The sequence below is a fragment of the Lycium barbarum genome, chromosome 12 (genome assembly GCF_019175385.1).
Source record: "Lycium barbarum isolate Lr01 chromosome 12, ASM1917538v2, whole genome shotgun sequence".
NCBI lineage: Eukaryota > Viridiplantae > Streptophyta > Magnoliopsida > Solanales > Solanaceae > Lycium > Lycium barbarum.
Window position 1 is genome coordinate 102,596,109 of NC_083348.1, and position 21,932 is coordinate 102,618,040.

Sequence of the window (21,932 nt, forward strand, 5' to 3'; positions counted from 1 at the left end):
AAACTTCAAAAGTAAGGTGCCGTTTGGCCATAAATAAAAAAAAAATTACTTTTTTTGGAATTTTTAAAGTTGGAGTTGTGTTTGACTATAGTTTTTGAAATTGTAATTTTTGGTGAAATGTAATGTAAAAAACTGTGAAAATTTTGAAAAACAAGTTTTTTTTATTTTTGGTATTTCAGAATACAAATCCAGAAAAGAGTGAATAATTTTTATGGCCAAATGCTAAAAGTAAAAAATGTGAAAAAAAAATTGAAAAAAAGTGAATAATTTTTGTGCCAAACGCCCACTAAAATAAAAACTAGTGAGAAGTGTAATAGTACTTTTTTCAACAGCAAAATACTTTGCTGTTTCTTTTCCTTTTTGGTTTAAGAGGTTGGTACTTGCAAGGTATTTATTGAAAATGTGGAAATAAACATGATAAATTAATTGCTCAGTGTCGCAGTCTCGCCATAAGGAAGCACAGAAGTCGAAGTTGCAGAGCAGAGTGAAAAGGACACTAGATTCCGTTGAACTCAGTAAAAACTATGCAAAAATATTTAAACAAAATAAAAATAAAAAACAATTTCAAAAAACCGTACGGTATTTTTCTAATTTTATAACATCAAAAATTAAATTTACCAACATGACCCCATACCCCCCCTTTCCCCAATAAAAGTCCCTCTATGAGTCTCTGATGCTATATATACGTATAGTTTAGTGAAGTGAAAGATGTCTCACTCTCACTTTGCACACACTTTTACGTTATTTTCTCCCATTCCTTTGACTACTGGTCTTACTTTTCTCTCTTTCTCCATTTTTTCTTAGCAGAAAAAACCACTCACTAATTTGAAACAAATTTTGTAACTTCAATCAAGAAATAATTTGTTTTGTTGCACAGATCTCTTTTTCCATCATTCAATGATGGTCATTTTTTCAAGAAACACATGAACTTTCTTGACCCCAATTAATATCCCTATAGGGGGTGTTCAACATAATTTTATTTTTTTTGGGCTAAGAGAGTTGTTAAAGTTCAATGGCTGAGACTACTGAAGTGAAAACAATGCCAGAGGCAGATAAAAAGAAAGAACAAAGTCTTCCTTTTTATCAGTTGTTTTCTTTTGCTGATAAGTTTGATTATCTTCTTATGATATCTGGAAGTATTGGAGCTATTATTCATGGTTCTTCTATGCCTGTTTTCTTTCTCCTTTTTGGTGAGATGGTTAATGGTTTTGGCAAAAACCAAATGGATTTGCATAAAATGACCGCCGAAGTATCAAAGGTTAGTTTTTTCAAATCTTTCTTGTGACTATATTTGTAAATATCTAACAACGGATCTGCAATTTGATTTTTTGGTTATAAATTTGCAGTATGCTCTGTATTTCGTGTACCTTGGGTTGATAGTTTGTGCATCATCCTATGCAGGTGCGCTCACTGATCTATTTTTCTCTTTTATTTTACATATTTAAGTTTAAAAGTTTTATGGGTATTCTGAACAAACTTTGCCTCGAGTAGAGACATTTTGTTTGGATGCAATCATGCAAATAGTATCGATGATATTAAAAAAAAAAAAAAATTAAAAGTGTTTGTATTTATGCTAGTTAACCAGTTCACACTGGATCATTAGGTACAAGATTAGGTCTCGTGGTTGCACGTGGTCCGTGGACCGTCTTCCTGTCCTTTAGCTCTTTTATATAGCTATTCTCAATTTCCTCATGTATTTTCTTATTTTATGTTATCCCCAATCACACGTCTCTATCATGGATCTGTAACATATGTTACTGTTAAATAAAATTTCTCTTTTAAGAAAAGAATATTTAATTTTACAGAGATTGGTTGTTGGATGTACACTGGAGAAAGGCAAGTGAGTGCACTAAGGAAGAAATATTTAGAGGCAGTGTTGAAACAGGACGTTGGGTTTTTTGATACAGATGCAAGAACTGGGGATATTGTTTTCAGTGTTTCAACGGATACTCTACTGGTCCAAGATGCCATCAGTGAGAAGGTCGGGGCGTCATTATTATTTTATCTGTATTACTATTACTTATGAGTTATTAATTACTTCTCCTATATCTTTACTGGTGCTAACCCCATCTTCATTCAATGCCAACACTGTAGTACTTGTAATTTAAGTAAAATTTTCAGAATGGCAACGGTGAAATCTAGTAGCATTCGTAATGGTAAGGATAAACAAGGAAATATGTCACATTTTGTGACTTAAAATATGTGTTCAGTCTTCATTCAGAACGGGTCCCACCAATCAGTGGCCAAATTAGAATTTTTATCTAGGAGTGTTAACACGATACGTAATTTTGGATATTTGAAGGATAAACAAACTACTACATAGTACATACTTGTGAATTATGATGCGTGTTCAGTCTTCATTAGGGTGGGTCCCAGAAACAATTCTTTGCATTTCTTCCTGGCACATGTTAGCAAAAGCTTACTAGCATACGCCATTTCTTGGCTTCTTTGTTTTGTTGTGGAATGCTTGTCTTGTTTTGAACTTTTCCTTATTTTCTGATGATAATCCCAAATTTTTTTTAACTGTTAACTTTTTTCTACTTTAATGATGTTTACTTATGCTAATAATTGATGAAATAACATTTTTGACGTTAAAACTTTAGGTGGGCAATTTCATCCACTACCTTTCGACGTTCTTGGCGGGGTTGGTGGTTGGTTTCGTGTCAGCATGGAGGTTAGCTCTCCTCAGTGTGGCGGTAATTCCTGGAATTGCTTTTGCTGGGGGTCTTTATGCTTATACTCTCACTGGACTCACCTCAAAAAGCAGAGAATCCTATGCCAATGCTGGTATTATTGCTGAGCAGGTAATCCATGATAACTGTCTGTCAGCGTATACTAGTTAAACTCGGTGGATATTATACTTCTTCTGCTTTAGTTAGTGAAATTCTGTTCGATGAGTTATTTTCTGTTAATTTCTTTTTGGTTACTATGAAGCAATTTAAACAATATAAATTAGTCCAGATGAAATGATCCTACTACATGTGCAGCCATGATAAAGTTCCACAATCCCTTTATCGGTTTTTGAGTACCTTTAGCTATTGGTTATCCTTTTTTAGCATGCTGTTCCAGTTATCAAAGCAAAATATTTCTAAAGTGACTTTATGAAAGTTATCTTTCTGATATTATCTAATTATGAAAGTTACCTTTATACTTTTACTGACCAAAAATGTGTTTGTAAAATTACAAGTTCGATTTTGGGTTTCAGCAGTTTTGTTGATCCTTTAATATTCGTCTGTGGTATTTGCGGGATTCTTTGCATAAAGAACCTAACAATTGATCCAGTCTGCTTTATAAAAACTAAAAATGATTTAAAAGTTGTTATAGGAATATATAAAATAAAAGATTTACCAAGTATTATCGCATGTTTTCCAAAACACACACACCTTATCTATCCTTTTCTGTATCACTGTCTCGAAATGTAATGGCATTTTTCTTCATCTTTCCAGTTCTTCTGGTTTATGACTTTTTCACAATCATTGCAGGCAATTGCACAAGTCAGAACAGTCTACTCATACGTGGGCGAGACCAAAGCCCTCAATTCATATTCCGATGCAATTCAGAACACATTGAAGCTCGGATACAAGGCTGGCATGGCTAAAGGTTTGGGTTTGGGATGTACTTACGGAATAGCGTGCATGTCATGGGCCCTTGTATTTTGGTATGCTGGGGTTTTCATTAGGAATGGACAGAGTGATGGTGGAAAGGCATTTACAGCTATTTTCTCAGCCATTGTTGGTGGCATGTAAGACCTTTAAGTACATTGTTTATTATCGCTTCCTTTTTCTTGTTAAGTCAGTGCATGTAACCTGTTATTGGTTGTTGAAACCTTGGCGTTTGCAGGAGTTTGGGTCAGTCATTTTCCAATCTTGGAGCGTTCAGTAAAGGAAAAGCAGCTGGATATAAGTTAATGGAGATCATCAAGCAGAAACCTACGATTATTCAAGATCCTTTAGATGGAAAGTGTTTGTCTGAGGTCTGCGGGAACATTGAATTCAAAAATGTGACCTTCAGCTATCCTTCAAGACCTGATGTAATTATCTTCAGAGATTTCTGCATTTTCTTCCCTGCTGGAAAGACAGTTGCCGTGGTTGGTGGCAGTGGTTCAGGAAAAAGCACTGTTGTCTCGCTGATAGAAAGATTTTATGATCCTAATGATGGTAATCTAAGACTTCTGGCACACTGGTGTTTGAGTTTTTTAAAGCTGGTTACTTAAAAATATGGTTGATCATGCAGGTCAAGTTTTGCTGGACAATGTTGACATAAGAACGTTACAACTTAGATGGTTACGTGATCAGATTGGCCTTGTGAATCAAGAGCCCGCATTATTTGCTACTACCATTCTTGAGAACATACTGTACGGAAAGCCTGATGCAACTATGGCTGAAGTTGAGGCTGCTACCTGTGCTGCCAATGCACATAGCTTTATTACCTTGCTTCCTAACGGATACCAAACCCAGGTTAGTTTGTTTAAGCCTTATCATTGAAATTTCCTAGAGCATTGAACTTGATTGGGTCGACTAAGATGGTTTGCACTTCCTGAGAAACTAATGCTGATGAAGATTTTGTGATGCCAATTCCAGGTGGGAGAGCGGGGTGTCCAACTCTCTGGTGGACAGAAACAGAGAATTGCAATTGCAAGAGCTATGTTAAAGAACCCAAAAATCCTCCTGCTTGATGAGGCCACCAGTGCTCTTGATGCTGGTTCCGAGAGCATTGTCCAGGAAGCTCTGGACCGTCTCATGGTTGGCCGGACTACAGTAGTTGTAGCTCACCGTCTCTCCACAATTAGAAATGTTGATTCAATTGCAGTTATACAGCAAGGGCAGGTAGTTGAGACTGGAACACATGAAGAGCTGATTGCCAAAGCAGGGGCTTACTCTTCTTTAATCAGATTCCAAGAAATGGTTGGGAACAGAGACTTTTCAAATCCATCTACTCGTCGTACACGTTCAACTCGGTTAAGTCATTCATTATCAACAAAGTCTCTAAGCCTTCGGTCTGGCAGTTTAAGGAGTTTGAGCTATTCATACAGCACTGGCCCAGACGGGCGTATAGAAATGATTTCTAATGCTGAAACAGATAGGAAAAATCCTGCACCACAGAATTATTTCTGCCGGCTTATCAAACTGAATGCCCCCGAGTGGCCTTATTCAATCATGGGAGCCGTAGGGTCTGTTCTCTCCGGTTTCATTGGTCCAACTTTTGCTATTGTGATGAGCAACATGATTGAGGTATTCTACTATACAAATCCCACAAGCATGGAAAGAAAAACAAAGGAATATGTCTTCATCTACATCGGAGCAGGTCTTTATGCTGTTGTAGCATATTTGATACAGCATTACTTCTTCAGTATTATGGGAGAAAACCTCACTACCAGGGTTCGCAGGATGATGTTGGCAGGTACTTTAGTATTGCTAAGATTTTGTAATTAGTACTCTTCAAGTTGTTTAACCTAACTAGATGTTGAGCTAAGTTTTTCTGTTTTAACGTGTTCAGCAATTTTAAGGAATGAAGTTGGATGGTTCGATGAGGAGGAGAATAATTCAAGTTTACTAGCAGCTCGCTTAGCTACAGATGCTGCAGATGTTAAATCTGCCATAGCGGAGAGGATCTCCGTTATACTGCAGAATATGACATCTCTTCTCACTTCATTCATAGTCGCATTTATAGTTGAATGGCGTGTCTCGCTGCTCATCCTTGCCACGTTTCCACTTCTCGTCTTGGCCAATTTCGCTCAGGTAAAAATTTCAGAACCCGAGCATTGTACTAAATAGAGGTTTTCCATTGTCAACTACCATCTCGGCCTTCTTTTATCGGCAAAATACTAAAACAAGCATGTCAGATTTCATCCTTTATTTAACATTTTAAATAAAGAAATTATGAAAACGGGAAGGAAGAAAAATAAAATGATTTTTCAGATTAAGTATTGGACTCTGAGCTCCTGTAACTTAATTGATGGTAAATTATTTAAAATACTCTATTAATTAAAAAATCTGAAGTGGTTGCTTGGAATTTCGCTCCAATGTACTTTCTAAAAGCATAGGACAAGAGGGTAAGTAGAACGTGGTACCATGCGGGTGCCTTGCATGTGATTCCTCCAATTCCGCTGCTTTAGTTCTTCAAGACTCACATCTGACCAAATATAAAAAAATACTACTCACAATTAAACACACCTATTTACTGGCCTTTGCAGTAAAAAACTGTAAAGATTCTGTTAACCATCAAAACCAATGTCACTGAGAAGCACTTTCTCTTTTTTTATTTGGACTTACATCTTTAGGTAGTCCGTTTCTCAATTTTTATTTTTAATGGTGGTGCTCGGGACTACTCCTTCTGAATATCTGTTATCTTCCACTAATAAGTCCCGAATAACTTTAACCACATTTCCTTAATGAAGAGAAATTTTCAACCCAATCCATGTGCCTCGTTTTTTTTTTTGTTTTTTGTTTTTTTTTTATTGGTTTTTGCGGTGCAGATAAAATTACATCTAAAAAAAGTGAAAGGGGCAAGAGGGGATGGGGTTGAATAGGAGGTGCAGGGTTAGATTGTTTTTCTGACTTTGGTACTCTCTTTAGCTCCTAGATATTCATGCCGCAGTCTCAGAAGTAGCAGAGATTCTTTACCCGTGATCATCTTGTGTATATGACAAACAGGAGCCATCTTTTTTCTGTTTAAATTTTACTATCGTTTTACTGCTCAATGTGAGTCATTGATGGGAGAATTGTCAGAAATGCCAGTCATGTGCGTAGCAGAGTGGTGCTTGAATCACAGATCTTATACAGCTCAATGACTTAAATAGTGAGTAGCATGTAGAAAAGATAAACAATTTTTTTGGCCTTATGCATGGTTTTCATTCCTTCTTGGTTTTTAACTATTCCCTAATTTTAGAAGCTTCCAAATCATTTCACATTCTTAAATGCAAAATTTTGTGTATTTATCATAAGTTTCATAACCCCTAATCAGTTGATTAATCTGTCCCCTAGGTGAAACTATTGTGATTTACCACTGGAAATAGCTATAAAAATGACTTTTAGTGGGGAACAGAGTTTGTAAATGTGGTCCCATTAGCATATATAAGAGGACAAAGTGAGACGAGTACAAATGTATTTGCATGAGTGTAAAATCTTCTTTTTACTATTAAGAGTGCAGTTCATAAACAATGTTCTAAAGGTTAAGTCGGTTACTTTACATGCATAATACAGCAACTTTCACTGAAAGGATTTGCCGGAGACACGGCCAAGGCGCATGCAAAGACTAGCATGATTGCTGGAGAAGGAGTAAGCAATATTAGAACTGTAGCAGCCTTCAATGCCCAAGAAAAGATCATCTCTTTGTTCTCCCAAGAGCTTCGAGTTCCACAAATGCAAAGTCTTCGACGCAGCCAAATGTCAGGACTCTTATTTGGTATATCACAGCTTGCTCTTTATGGTTCTGAAGCTCTGATTCTTTGGTATGGTGCACACCTTGTTAACAACGGGGTCTCGACTTTCTCTAAGGTGATTAAGGTCTTTGTAGTCCTTGTGATCACGGCTAATTCAGTTGCTGAAACCGTCAGCCTAGCACCCGAGATTATTAGGGGTGGTGAAGCTGTTGGTTCTGTATTTTCCATTCTTGATCGCTCTACCAGGGTCGATCCCGATGACCCTGAAGGTGATCAAGTCGAAACAATTAGAGGGGATATTGAACTCCGTCATGTTGATTTCGCATACCCTTCACGACCAGATGTTTGTGTGTTCAAGGACCTCAATCTACGGATTCGCGCTGGCCAAAGCCAAGCTCTTGTTGGAGCTAGTGGCTCGGGAAAGAGCTCCGTTATAGCCTTAATCGAAAGGTTCTACGATCCAACAGGTGGAAAAGTTATGATTGATGGAAAAGACATTAGGAGATTAAACTTGAAGTCTCTGAGGCTTAAAATTGGTTTGGTGCAACAAGAGCCAGCTCTGTTTGCTGCTAGCATTTTCGATAATATTGCTTATGGTAAAGAGGGTGCAACAGAAGCAGAGGTCACTGAAGCGGCTCGTGCTGCAAATGTACACACTTTCGTAAGTGGTTTGCCCGAAGGTTACAAGACCCCGGTTGGTGAGAGAGGCGTTCAACTCTCAGGAGGACAAAAACAAAGGATTGCAATTGCAAGGGCCGTTCTTAAAGATCCATCAATTCTCCTACTTGATGAGGCTACAAGTGCACTTGATGCTGAATCTGAATGTGTGTTACAAGAAGCACTCGAAAGGTTGATGAGAGGGCGAACCACCGTTCTGGTGGCTCACCGATTATCGACAATTCGGAATGTGGATACTATTGGAGTTGTGCAAGACGGTCGCATTGTTGAACAAGGAAGCCATTCGGAGTTAATCAGCAGGCCGGAAGGTGCATACTCTAGACTACTGCAACTACAACACCACCGCATATGAGAATTATTACAAGAATCGCTTTTTTTCCATTTTTTCTTTTAATTTTTATGGAAGCAAGCAACATGGCCTAGTGTTTTGGCCATTGGGGGGTAGTTAACAATGTTTGGGTCCTAGTTACTGTTGCTTTCATTTGCTTTATTGATTATGATGATGATGCTGATAGTTGTAGATATGGGAAGGTCACGGTCAAATATTATATCATCGGGAAAGCTTCCAACTCTATTCCCTATGGAGAAGAAGTATATGTTACTAAAATATTATTATCCAGGGGGCATTGAATTTTTCTGTATCTGGTTCTCTAGTTGGATTATTCATTACAGCTTGGTTTCCCTTTCTTTCATCTTTTGTAAGTTCTCTTTCAAACACTGAAAAGCAAAAGACCCACACCTTTTTTTTCCAGCTCACCTAAACTTTCATTGCTTTCCACTTTCTCTCAAGCATGTGTTTGTTCTGGTGTTATTTGCAGTTCTAGATAAGCACCTTTTGTTATAAAATCAAGAAAAACAATTGGGGCCTCAGATATGTTGGAGAATCACAATAAGGATCAAACCTTAAGGCGTGTTAGGATTTTGTTCTTAAAGATATTTCGTCAATGTTAGTGTGTGCTACATGATTCAACAAGTTTTTATAGAATAAATTGGGAGTGGAAACAACAAAAGTTGATCAGTAAAAAAACCCGCAGAGGTCTGAACTAAAGGGGTAAAGTTGTAACTAACACTTTTGACATTTAGGAGTAAAAACACAAAAATGTGTAAGAAGGATAAATCCACCACTTCTGGCTTTCAGACTATTTCTAGCGCGCGAGCCCAACACCTTTTACTAGCTCTTTACTCACCGTTTAAAGGATAATTCTTTTCAACAATAAAAACATACTCAGTGTAAGTGGGGTCTGAAAAAGACAGGATGGACGCAGACTTTACCTCTATCTTTGTGGGGTAGAGAATCATATATCCGATAGACCAGGTAGAACATAATTGTTTTTAGCCGATAAGACTTCCCTGTTGAGATACTATTCACATTCTTTCTAGATATACAAAGTAGAACTTGAGACATTCATTTGGTCCAAATGGATTGAATTATTGTTAAAAAGCACAAGTTGTAAAGAAATATTAATGGAAGTATGAAGTCAGAGAAGTTGTGTAGAAGAAGATTGTTTCTCACATTGTGCTTCAAAGTAGTGACCCTACCATGTTTAGATCAACAGTGTCTGCAATAAGGACTATGCACGACTGAGTGGCTAAATTTGAGAAAAAAGTCAGTGGGATGAAATGAAAGTGATAATTGTATTCACAAAAAGGAACTTTGTAGAGGACAACCCATATGCGTACCGTACCTTCTCTGGAACTCTGCAAGCAAACTCAAAAAAGGCTTCCAATCAGTGAATCACTGTTGCTTTAATTTGTGTTTACAGTTCACTAGATATTTCCAACACCAAAGAAGAAAGCATATGACTTATTGTGTGGTTGATCAATGGCAGTAAAGGCAGAGCTGTAATGAGAGTAGAGGTTTAAAATAATTTGGACCCACCATGGATTATTATTTATTAGCTACATCAAGTGAAGTAAATTGTGCCTGCACACTTTTAATTTGCTTCTTGGGGAAGACGGACTCATCTTATAAGATGATATTCAATGTATCATTTTACGCATGATCCCTAACCTAATAATGTCTTCCAACCTCCATGATTTAATAACTTTCAACTACTAGTCTCCAACGTTACAGTAAAATACATATGAACAATTAGGGGTCCTTTTGTTTGAATAAAGTTATCCTAGGATTATAATAGGGAATTTTACATAAATGACTAACATTTAGGGGTTTTAAATTGAGCATAGCTACATTTTAGCTAATTACATTTCGTAGCTACAGTTGATTGTATTCACGCGCTACAGTAGACTGTATTCAAAATTCGGTTGAGTCAGATTTTGCTGTATTCAATTCAGATGTACTCAACTAAGTTGTATTCAAGTAAAATGTATTCAACTCAACTGTATTCATTTGTAGCTACTTTTACGCTATATTCACTTTATTATACTTAAAATCGGTCGTATACAAAAAAAAAATCCTTCAAAACACACCCCCAAACACTGAATTTTGCACAAAAAAATTAACGAATACACTTAAATACTGAATACAAGAAATAAAATTCACTGTATTCATTTGTATACACTTCAAATTTACTATATTCATTTTGTATACAAAAAGATCTCCTTCGAAATACATGCGATAAACACCTTATACAATGTATGTATACACTCCGATTTGAAATACAAAAAAATAAAAAGCTCAGATCTGAGTCGCCACCGGAAAACGATCGGAGGCAGCGACGATGTAGATACAAAAAAAAAAAAGCTTTCTCTCTCTAGAAAAACAATAAAGCTCAGATCTGTTGTTGATGAAGAGGAGGTGGCGACGGCGGTAGCAGCGGTGAACGACGCCAGATCTGAGCACAGCTCCGGCGGGCTTTGAAGCTTTGAAGCCATTAATGTAATTTTGGAGCTTTCTCTCTCTAGAAAAACAAAGAGATTTAAAGATAGAGAAAGAAACAAGGGGACTTCTACTGCACTAGGGTTAGATTTGACAGCGATGGCGGGAGAACTCGCCGGAGATCTCCATGGTGGCAGGCAGCGGCGGAGAGAGAAGAAGCGGCGATGGATCGAAGGAGGCAGTGTGGTGAGAGAGTTAAGGGAGAAAAGAGAGGGTGTTGAGAGAAAATATTGATACGATGAAATAATAGAAGATGGGTTTGAATTAGTTATCTTGTGTAATTGACATACAAAATTTAGCTATGAGATGTAATTTGGGCAAAGTATAGCTACTAAATATAAATAAGTCATAATGTTCTCTATACCATGTAGATTTTTCATTATAATTCCACGGGCAATTTGCAAGATTGCCCTGGGGGTGGTCTTTAATTTTTACCCCTTAAAATGGTGGTCTTTAAATTCAGACAGAATTTGGCCAGCACGGGCACGTGCGAATTCTGCCTTAAGGCAGAAATTCTACCTTCAGGTAGAATTTGCATGGGCAGAAATTCTGCTTGTGCAGCCCAAATTCTGTCTTGCAAATTTTTTATTTTTTAACTGAGCTGGAGTTCGAACCCATAACCTTGGGGTGTTAGGCGAGGGGTAAAATTTAAAGACCACCAATTTGAAGGGCAAAAATTAAAGACCACCCCAAACAAAGGACAATCCGCGCAAAAAAAAAGTAATTCCACATATGAGATTAGATAATATCAAGATTTTGGTAGTATAAAACTTACATTAGTATTAGCTACTATCAATACCTAAACACTGAAAAAATGTAATTCCAAATTTTATACGGAAATGAGTATTGCAGTAACAAAATGACGTTTCGTAGCAAGGATAATGAATCAAGTATAATCTCTAAATAAATGTGAGATCATATGAGAAAATGTTACTGGTTCACTTGAAATGGCTAGCAAAACCCAGCCCAACTGCCCAACCCAGACTTAAACAAGCTTTTTTTATGTTTTGTTCCTTACTTCCTTTAGTTTAGTTTAAAAGGACCAACCAATCAACCAATATTCTGAAGTACGAGTAAAGAAACTCTTCTGTGCCTTGGTTTATTTTAGAGTTCCAATTTTTTATATTTTCTTTTTGTTTAATTAATTGTTTTTTCCTTGTTACTTTAATGTTAGGCCTTACGGACCAGCACAACCTAATCCCATGAAGCCAGAATCTGTTTTTTTGCGCTGATTGTCCTTCATTTGGGGTGGTCTTTAAGTTTTGCCCTTCGCCTAATACCCCGAGGTTGTTGGTTCGAACTCGAACTCAGTAAAAAAAAAACCGCAAGGCAGAATTTGCATGGGTAGAAATTCTGCCTGTGCCCATGCAAATTCTGCCTGAAGGCCAAAAGTTAAAGGCCACAAATTTGAGGGGTAAAAAATAAAGACCAGCCCTAGCGAAGGGCAATCCTGCAAATTGCCCGGCCAGAATCTGACGGGGACTTGCTTGGGCGAAAGATTCAGTTTCTAATGCGTTGGAAACAGGGGCGAATTTAGGTGTTAAAAAAAGTCACTCGATTAAACTCGATATATTAGTGTACAGTCCTTAAAATATATCTAATATTAGCTTTTGGAACACATTTTACAAAAGGCTTAGTGGTGCACTTGGTTGAAAGTTAAGTTATATACTTAGAGATTCAAGGATCAATCCCCACATAATGCATCCTTTTTTAGCAGTGAACCCATCTTTATGACAAGTGAGGGATGGCTCAGTGGTTAAGCACCTCCACCCACGACCGGTAGGTCCTGGGTTCGAGTCACACTGGAGGGGAAGTGTGGAAACACTATAAATCCTCCTAAATGGGTGGGGAGAAAAAAAAAAAAAACCCATCTTTATGTTGTTGTAGCTAAAATACTTATGCTAATCAAGTTTTATGGGTAACTCTCATTTCAATGAAGAGCCAAACAAAGTAAAAAACGTGATGGTTGATACTAATACTATAATTGAAGTTAAAGATAAATGGCCAGACGACCAAAATTTTACCTGGTGACATTTACCAAATTAGACAGTTTGCGCTAAAAGACGAAAAAAAGAGTGGTGAATGGACGAAAATTCAACAAATTGTAGAAAGGGGAATCGGTGCTAGTGTATTTACTACATGCATTTTGGACTATAAGGCAGAAGCATAAATAATAAACTGAAGCTTCTGCTGAGTGGGGTAGAAATTGAAAGACTACACTGTTTTTGTTTCTGTTTTGGGGTCTTGTAGGCGATGGAGATAAGAGTTAAGAGCCTACAAATTTTGACTGTTGGTCTATAAGATAGGTTGCATCACTTTCTTGAGAATCAGAAGAGGGCCCCAAAACCCAATTACTTTCTTCTTCAGTCCTTTTCCAGATCCGTATTCTTTTGTTCTCTTCAACTTACTTTGCTGCTACTACTCTTCTTTATCTTCTGCTAGTGAAAAAGTTAACGCACCTAACATTAGTGTACTTGGTGAAAACCAATTCTCACATGAACACATTCATTTGATTCTGATTCATCATTTACTTCTGGTGGCCCCAATACAGACATGACCTTGATAGTAGGGTGTGAAGGTCGGGTATCATAATAGAGAGTTAGTAGGTTGCCGAGAGTATTTCTTTTCCGTACCAGGAGTATTAGTATTATTTTTACGTTTGCTTATTCTTAGATCTCTAGTACTACTTGTTTCTGTCACTTTGTTTATCTTACTATCTTGTTGTTGTTACCGCTCGTTATTACCGTTTCTTTTTTATATCCCCTTGAGTCTGGAGTTTATTGGAAACAACCTCCCTACCCTCACAAGATAGGATAAAATCTGCGTACACTCTACTCTCACCAGACTTCACCTGTGGCACTATACTGGATATGTTGTTGTTCTTATTATTGTTATCTAATTTTGAATGGAAAACACTAACCAGTACACGATGTTAATAAAATGTGAGTATCTTGTATATATATATTTTTGGTACTTAAGCACAGCTAAATGATATGAGTTCTTGTTTTAATTTGTGAGAAATATGCAATATATACAATCAGAAATCAAGACTGTGTTTGGGAATCGTAATGGCAATATACTCCTCAATCGGCCGTCTCATCAAGAAATGATTGGGCCGGACTGGTGTTTGGTCTAGACTTCATTGACTGTTGGCCCAAACTATATAATTGCCTTACATTCAAGCAGAATACTAATGGGTCCTTAAATTTGTAGCCCAAAAATGTCCAACTCTACTATATCTAGCTCCAACATCTCTGACTTACCTAAACATATGGGCCTAGGCCTTTGAAAAGCCCAGTTCCTTCCCTTCCACAAAACTGAATAATGAAGGAAAAGTTACACAAATACAACTTTGAAAAATGCTAATTAAAAAGATTACAATTACTTTCTGAAAATTACTTAAATAAAACTTATTTAAAATTTTAACTTTTTAATTACACAAATAGAACTTTTTACATTCCAAAAATATCTACATAAAGCCTGTTTGGATGGGCTTAAAAAAAGTAGCTTATAAGCTGGAAACAGCTTATAAGCCAAAAAAAAAAAAAAATTGGGGTAGCCCAACTTATTTTTTTTCAACTTATAAGCTGCTTTAGATAAGCTAAGCCAAACGTGCCCAATTATTTTTTTGGACTTATTTTAAGCACAAAATGGCTTTAAGCTGGCCGACCAAACACTCAAAAAAACTGAAAATAGCTTATAAGCAACTTATAAGCCAATCCAAACGGGCTCATAGAGAAAATACTATATATATGCATATATATATATATATATATATATATATATATATTCTGGTGTATATATGTTTCACAATGTTCATCAAAGGTATTTTTATATTAATGCATTGCATAAAATATATAGTATATCGATGGATTTATATGCTTAACTTAAATAGTATATTGATGCATATATAGTATATAGTATATTATGTTTCATATATGTTATATTAACACTGTCAATGTTTGAAGGCTAAATTCAAAGGAAAAGTGAAAAAATCTTCAAAAGAAAGAAAATGTAGCGTATGAGCAAATCGTAGAGTAGTTGTAACGTCTGTTAGTGGAGTATTTCTAGGGTTTGATGATAATGTTTCCATATTGATAGATAGAAAGGGAGAATTTGTAGGAACTAATTACTTAAATGAAGGAAAAAAATATAACATATCGCATTTAATTACCTCATTTATAGGAAGATTCCACACTTAAAGATTTTCTTCTTTACTCATTTATAGGATATATTTTGTAGATTCTGTAAATTAAAAAATAGTTGTAGATTATAGTATAATTTAATACTTATTTACTAGTAATTGTGTAAGTTTCCCAACAATGAATATCCAAAATTTCAAAATTTCCCATGGGGCAATTTGCACGAGTGCCCTTATTTGGGGGTGGTCTTTAATTTTTGCCACTCAAATTAGTGATCTTTAATTTTTGCTCTTCGCTAAAACCCCTTGGTTCCGGGTTCCAACCCGCTCAGTCAAAAATTAAAAAAAGATTCGTAAGGTAGAGTTTGGATTTGCAAGACAGAGTTTGCAATCAAACTCTACTTGATCAGGCAGAGTTTTGCTTTCAGGCATAAGGCAAACTCTACCTTAAGGCAGTGCTTTGTCTTCAGACATAAGGCAAAACTCTACATTAAGGCATTTTTTTTTTTTTGTTTTATTCAGTTGGAATTTTACAAGACTCTACCTTAAGGCCTAACTTTTTCCCAAATAGGTCTAATTTTGTCACAAAACTATGCCTTGCGATTTTTTATTTTTTTTACTGAGCCGGGGTTCAAACCCCAAACCTCATGGTATTAGGCGAAGGACAAAAAGTAAAGACCAATAATTTAACGGGCAAAAATTAAAGACCAGTGCTTTTGAAGGACAATCTGCACAAAAAAATGCTTCCCATGTAATGAACGACAACATAACAATATATCTTTTATATTAGAGAAATTTACACAGTTAGTCACACTTTAAAAGTTATAAAAATAATTAGCATAACTCTTAAAGTGGAACAAAAATAGCAGCTTTAATTACTTTTAAGTACACTCGCTCACTGTCATTTACTCCAATAAATCAGGGAGGATTAGTAAATCCGTTCCATTAAATTAGGGATCCACATCTACAATTATTATCTTAATATTTTATTTTAATTCTAGTTTTCAATTCATTTTTTCTTTCTTCTTTAATCAATACACCCTATTATCTCAATTTTCCCTTATTTTTGGTGTCCAACTTCATGCTACTGCCCAGTAGTCATTAGGTTGAATCGTAGTTTTTAGATTGAGCAAAATAGATGGGAAAAAAAAAAGATTGAGCAAAATAGATAATTATCTATTTCCATTATCATTATTTCAGATTGGTTATATATGTTATACCATGTATATTTTTATTATATCGCATATATTTTTGTGAAATACCATGTATATTTATGGTATAAATATATTTTTGTGAAAATACTATGCATATTTATGGGATAAATATGCATAGTATGGGATAAATATGCTACATGAAAAATATGTTTCAGTTGAAAAAATACCATGTATATCTATGGTATAAATACTTTTTTTTAATGAAATAACCATGAATATTTATGTTATAAATATATATTTCGCAAAAATACCAAGTATATTTCACTAGTATATGTTATGTATAAATATATATGTTTACGAGTATAATTAGATATATACACAAATGTTGGTCAGTTTTTTTATTTTTCTGCAAAATATACCTTAGAAAAGGAAAGGATAAAAAACTTAAATGATTATTTCAATTATGGAAGATAAATACTCTGTCCAAAAATATAGGAAGGGTTTCGTATTGATCCTCATTCAACTTAATTCAAGGGATTTTTTTGGGAAGTTGCTAATATTTAATTGCTATGAAATGAAAACTAACTAATGTTGCTACGATCCTGAAATTATTTTTCAACTATTGCCTAGTTATGGTTTTTCCCCTTCTTATTATTATTGCTGCTGAGTTTAATTAGAGTTACTTATTGGATCACGTGAAATTTTAGTGGGTCATTTGCACTTTTTCCTATTTTGTGCTAGTTTTTTATTTTTGCCTCTCATAAAATATAAATTTTTATGGAGCATTGGTTTATATTTTCACATCATAATGTCTCACAAATTATGCCCCACATGACTTCAGTTTTTAAAAGAACTTATGTCCCACTAGACGTAAATTTTGTTGTGAGGGGACAAAAATTAAAGACCAGCCATTTGAAGAACTGTTTTTCTTCATTGATCGTTGTTATTGGGCTTTATCAAGTTACTTCATAAATTGGGCTTCCAAGTGATTATGTAGTATGTCCAATTTGAAACAATTCGAAAAATCATAAATCAACCCCTAATTTAATAGGAATCGTGATGAGACAAGCTCGAGCAATGTCATTCATCAAAGAATTGGTTTTGATTTCGATGCATTTAATTTTTCCCCTTTTTCTCATTTCTATATTTATTACTAGCAGTTAAACCGATCATGTTATGTTTTTCTATTCACTAGTATCCGTACCCGCGCGATGCGCGAAAAATATTAAGAAATATAATTATGACAACTTATAAATTTATAATCTGACTTGTTTAAGTACGTTGGATAATATTAGTTTAACAAAATCTCTATGAAATTAAAAAAGACGGATGATATATAGTGCTAGAATATTTTGTTAGTTGCTTAAATAGATATAGAATTTATTTACCTTTTTTAATATTATCTAATCTACTGCTTAAATATGTATCATAGTTTTATGGGTGAAAATTATTTTCTCTCTACAATCCTTTTTACCCTCTAAATTATTATTATTAACATTTTTCTTGTTTTAGTTTTCTAATATTATGATATTCTTTTTCACTTGTTAATATATATATATATATATATATATTATAGACTTGTCTATACCTAGAGAACCAATAAATCTTATTTATAAAGTAAAAATATAAAAATAATTTTCAAACATATATAACTTTGATAATTGAACACAATAACATTTTAGTTGGAATAATTTATTTGTATAAATAATTTTGATAAGAGAAAATGATCTAATTTTCTCCTCTACAATTCAAAAATATTGAAGTTTAATTACCCTCTATTATATTATCAGTCCGCTAGCACCCTTGACGTTATAAAAGTGACTCAAAATTACCCCTGAATCATTAACCCCTCCACTATGGATAACAACATCACACCTGGCCTGTCGTTTGGCTGAGATGGCACCAATATGATATTTGCGTGAGGTGAGCTCAAATTTGATCCTTTTCCCTTTTGATTATAGTAACCAAAACTTAAATTTTATTTACTTAATTGAAAATGAAAGAGAACAAAAACCATTTAAACATATATTTAATGCATATAGTATAAAAAATTATTATTATTATTATTATTATAACTCTTTAATTTATTTTTTATTTATATTATTTTATTTTCAATTTAATTAAAGTATTAGCTACCCTTATAAGTATTATTTATTTTTATTGATTAATATTTTCTTATTGGCTCATTTTCTAAAAAAATTAGCAACCTGATCTTATCCACAATATGAACTTTTTTAATAATGCAAAAATTATTCAAGCACACAAATATAAATTAACCATATCCAGTTAAAGTTCTAATTAAAACATTAACCACAACTGTTCAATTTGTTTTATTAATTAGGTTAAGCTAGCCATTAGAAAAATTAAAAGAAAAGAGAGGAGAACTACTCCAAAAATGCTCAAAAATTTAATAAACTATGCTCGTCGATTGAGTTTGTTAAGGGGTCATAAGTATATTAATCTGATTCAGATTCTTATTTACTTTGATATGCCACTCATTTCATATCCCGAATTCAAACAACTGATTGGCAGTGAGAAAATCTTATGACCTTACAGATAGGTTCAAATCATCTTTATAGAAGCAAATGAACGATTAAATGAGTAAGAATTTACTCTCACCAAACCAAATTGGTTGTGACAAATTTCTTACTGTATCTAACTTTATTTATTTATAACCAATTGGTGTTCAACTATGATTTTTACTCTAGAATAACCATCTGAACAGTTGAGTGAATCAACTTCGACTATATATTCATCTAAGAGTTCTCTTCCAAAACTATTATTATACTCAATATTTGCATGTTGATATCAGTTGGACAACATGATACCTCATTTTTCAAGAAAGTTCAAATCTCCTCTTCATGCTTTTGACATTGCCTTACTTCCTTTAAATTGGATACATCTGTAGTTAAAATACAAATTCGAAAAATAAGAAAAAAATAAAATAAAAGAAACTGGTTAAATATCAGTATTAATTCGTTTTAACGACTATAATGCCTAATAGCCACATTAAATAAGGTCATCAATTATGTTGTAACATACAAATCTCTAGATATCGTACACATGCATTTTATATCAATCATTATAATTTTTTTATATAAAATATCAAATTCGAACCGCATAGTCATTTATTTATTCATAAAAAAAAAAAAAATGAAACAAACAAACTGAATTAGATGAGAGGAAAAAAAAAAGAGAGAACGGCAAAATCAACATCCCTAAACAAATGCCAAAAAGGGGTGTCGTACTATTTCTATTTCTTACTCATATATCATTAAACATATTACGCTAAAAAATAAAAATGATCCCCATTAACTTTATAGATTAGTGATTAATCATCGTTCCTATCCTTAAATTTTGATGGCCAGTTTGATTGTAAACAATTTTCAAAAGTTGAACTATACTCTTACCTTTCGTTGTAGCTAATATGTTCAAGGTATAGTCATCGACATTCATGTAAAAATCAACATTGTAAAGCCTGAAAGTCATGACGAAAATCAAAGTTAATATTTGAAAAAAATCTGTAATTCTTATTGCTATATATTGATCATGAGAAATTTGATAAGCACAAATAGAGTTATAGCCTGTTTGGCCAAGCTTATTTTCCCCCCAAAAGTACTTATTTTTTCAATAAGTACTTATTTGAAAAAAAGTGAGGTGTTTGGCCGAGCTTTTGAGAGAAAATAAGTGCTTCTGGGGAGTAACAGAAACAGTTTTTCAGAAGCTAAAAAAAACAGTTTTTACCCAAAAACACTTTTTTGAAAAGTGCTTTTGGGAAAAATACAAATAGAAGCACTTTTTAAAAGTTTGGCCAAACAATAATTGTTGCTCAAAAGTATTTTTTTAATTAATTGGCCAAACACAAACTGTTTTTTGCTAAAAGTGCTTTTCCGAAAAATACTTTTAAAAAAAGTACTTTTTAAAATAAGCTGATTTTAGAAGTTTGGCCAAACAGGCTATTAACGATCAACAATAAAAAGAGGAGAAGAAAGTCAAATGTTAATTTATGTGTCATTGGAAGAGTATATATAAGAGGTCAAATTTTCATTTTAATTCAAATTAGAAAATCATATCAATTTGTTTTAAACCAAGTAATTATTGAATAGGATTCTAAGATCACTTTTTCCTTATCTTATAATTATAGATAGCTACCGTGCATTATAATGTTACTATAATAAAATTTATAAAATGGTGTAACTTAGTTCAGAAGTTTAGTTGAGTAGGGACTCTTGATCTGTATAATAATAGTCCTAAAAGTAGTTTAGTTCTGAAAGTCCTCGAATATCGGATTTTTTTGTTTATGTTTTTGAAAGTTAATAATCTACTTACTCAAATGGAAATTGAGATTTACGGAAATTTTCAAAGTAATAATAATAATAATAATAATAATAATAATAATAATTAACGCCTTGTATTTTGGTTTTTTTCTTTGTATGGTAAAATGGTATTAACCTTATGGAGGATAGTCATCAATAAATTTTAAAAACATATGTATCTTTCAATTTATATTCAAATTAATCTTATATATGCACATATATCAAAATTCAAATACTTATTTTTTTACTCAAAAATTTTATCCTTAAATTGAATTTGCTTTATTTTCAATTTTAAAAACTTCACCAGGAAGAGTTTATGGATAATGTATTCATATTCATGTTTATCTTTACACTAATTAGTTAGTACTTAGTAGCAGGAATAACAATAGTATCTATGGATAATATTTCCATCTTTATCTTTATAATTAATTTCCATTCATTATTTTTTCCTTTTCGTTCCGTTAATTAACAAAGTAAAAATAAAAATTTCAGGTATGATAATGTGGTGCCGCATATATAACCAATTTGCTTTCATTAATTAGTGGAGGATCACTTTTTCTGATCATGCCGACGTACTAAATTCTAGGTTTAAACTTGAGAATATATTTATTTATATATAGATTAGATTATCAGCTTTCAAAATCATCATTCAAAAGATAATGACTAAAGAAAAGGAGATAATAATCAGATTTATTAATTAGAATCGAGATGAAAACTGAGTTGGTGGATAACTGTCAAACTCTAATTTTTAACAGATTCATTCAAATTTTTAATATTTAATTCAAATTCTAAACTCTTATTTATTACAATTCTTATTGAGTTTGTCCTAAAATTGTTAAGTGGCTTGTTATTAGCTTGTCACTTGGCTTAACCACATTACTTGTACCTCTCCTATTTTATATATATAGATTTTATTCAAATTCTAAACTCTTATTTATTACAATTCTTATTGAGTTTGTCCTAAAATTGTCAAGTGGCTTGTTATTAGTTTGTTACTTGGCTTAACCACATTACTTGTACCTCTCCTATTTTATATATATAGATAGATATAGATATAGATTATTTTATTATTATTATAGAAATGATGATTTGTCAAAAGATCATCATATGAAAAAAAAAAAAAGAGGTAACCAACAGATTTTCGAATTTGAGTAGAGATGGACTCTCCTTGTTGAAACTTTTTTTCTCAAAATCAAAATTTTAGCATCTCATTCAAATTAAAATATTTCAAAGCTGATAACGATAAACTTAGGATAGTTTCTCTTCCACCAAATTAGGCAATTCTCTAGGTTTTAAAGTTTGAACATAGATTTATTATATTTATCTTTTAAACTTCTTTAATGAGTTAATATTTAACTGATTAATTTTATGTTATTACAATTCTCATTAACTTTGTCTTAAAATTGCCAAGTGGCTTGTTATT

General features: G+C 33.6%; 1 protein-coding gene across 1 annotated transcript; it reads left to right on the forward strand.

Annotated features, from left to right (window-relative positions):
- Positions 1 to 705: 705 nt before the first annotated feature.
- On the forward strand, positions 706 to 8,751 carry LOC132622942 (ABC transporter B family member 19). The gene is made up of 10 exons (XM_060337634.1): positions 706 to 1,258; positions 1,347 to 1,401; positions 1,806 to 1,981; positions 2,604 to 2,804; positions 3,483 to 3,742; positions 3,841 to 4,157; positions 4,234 to 4,457; positions 4,581 to 5,400; positions 5,497 to 5,738; positions 7,203 to 8,751. The coding sequence occupies exons 1-10, from the start codon at positions 1,013 to 1,015 to the stop codon at positions 8,409 to 8,411; spliced, it is 3,750 nt and encodes a 1,249-aa protein (XP_060193617.1). The 5' UTR covers positions 706 to 1,012; the 3' UTR covers positions 8,412 to 8,751.
- The last annotated feature ends 13,181 nt before the right edge of the window (positions 8,752 to 21,932 follow it).

What these genes read in the sequence shown, in the direction of transcription:
- LOC132622942 (XM_060337634.1), top strand. Translation starts at nt 1,013, where the DNA reads ATGGCTGAGACTACTGAAGTGAAAACAATGCCAGAGGCAGATAAAAAG. An exon ending in TTGTGCATCATCCTATGCAG is followed by an intron (nt 1,402 to 1,805) that starts GTGCGCTCACTG and finishes TTAATTTTACAG; the next exon opens with AGATTGGTTGTTGGATGTAC. An exon ending in ATTTTATGATCCTAATGATG is followed by an intron (nt 4,158 to 4,233) that starts GTAATCTAAGAC and finishes TTGATCATGCAG; the next exon opens with GTCAAGTTTTGCTGGACAAT.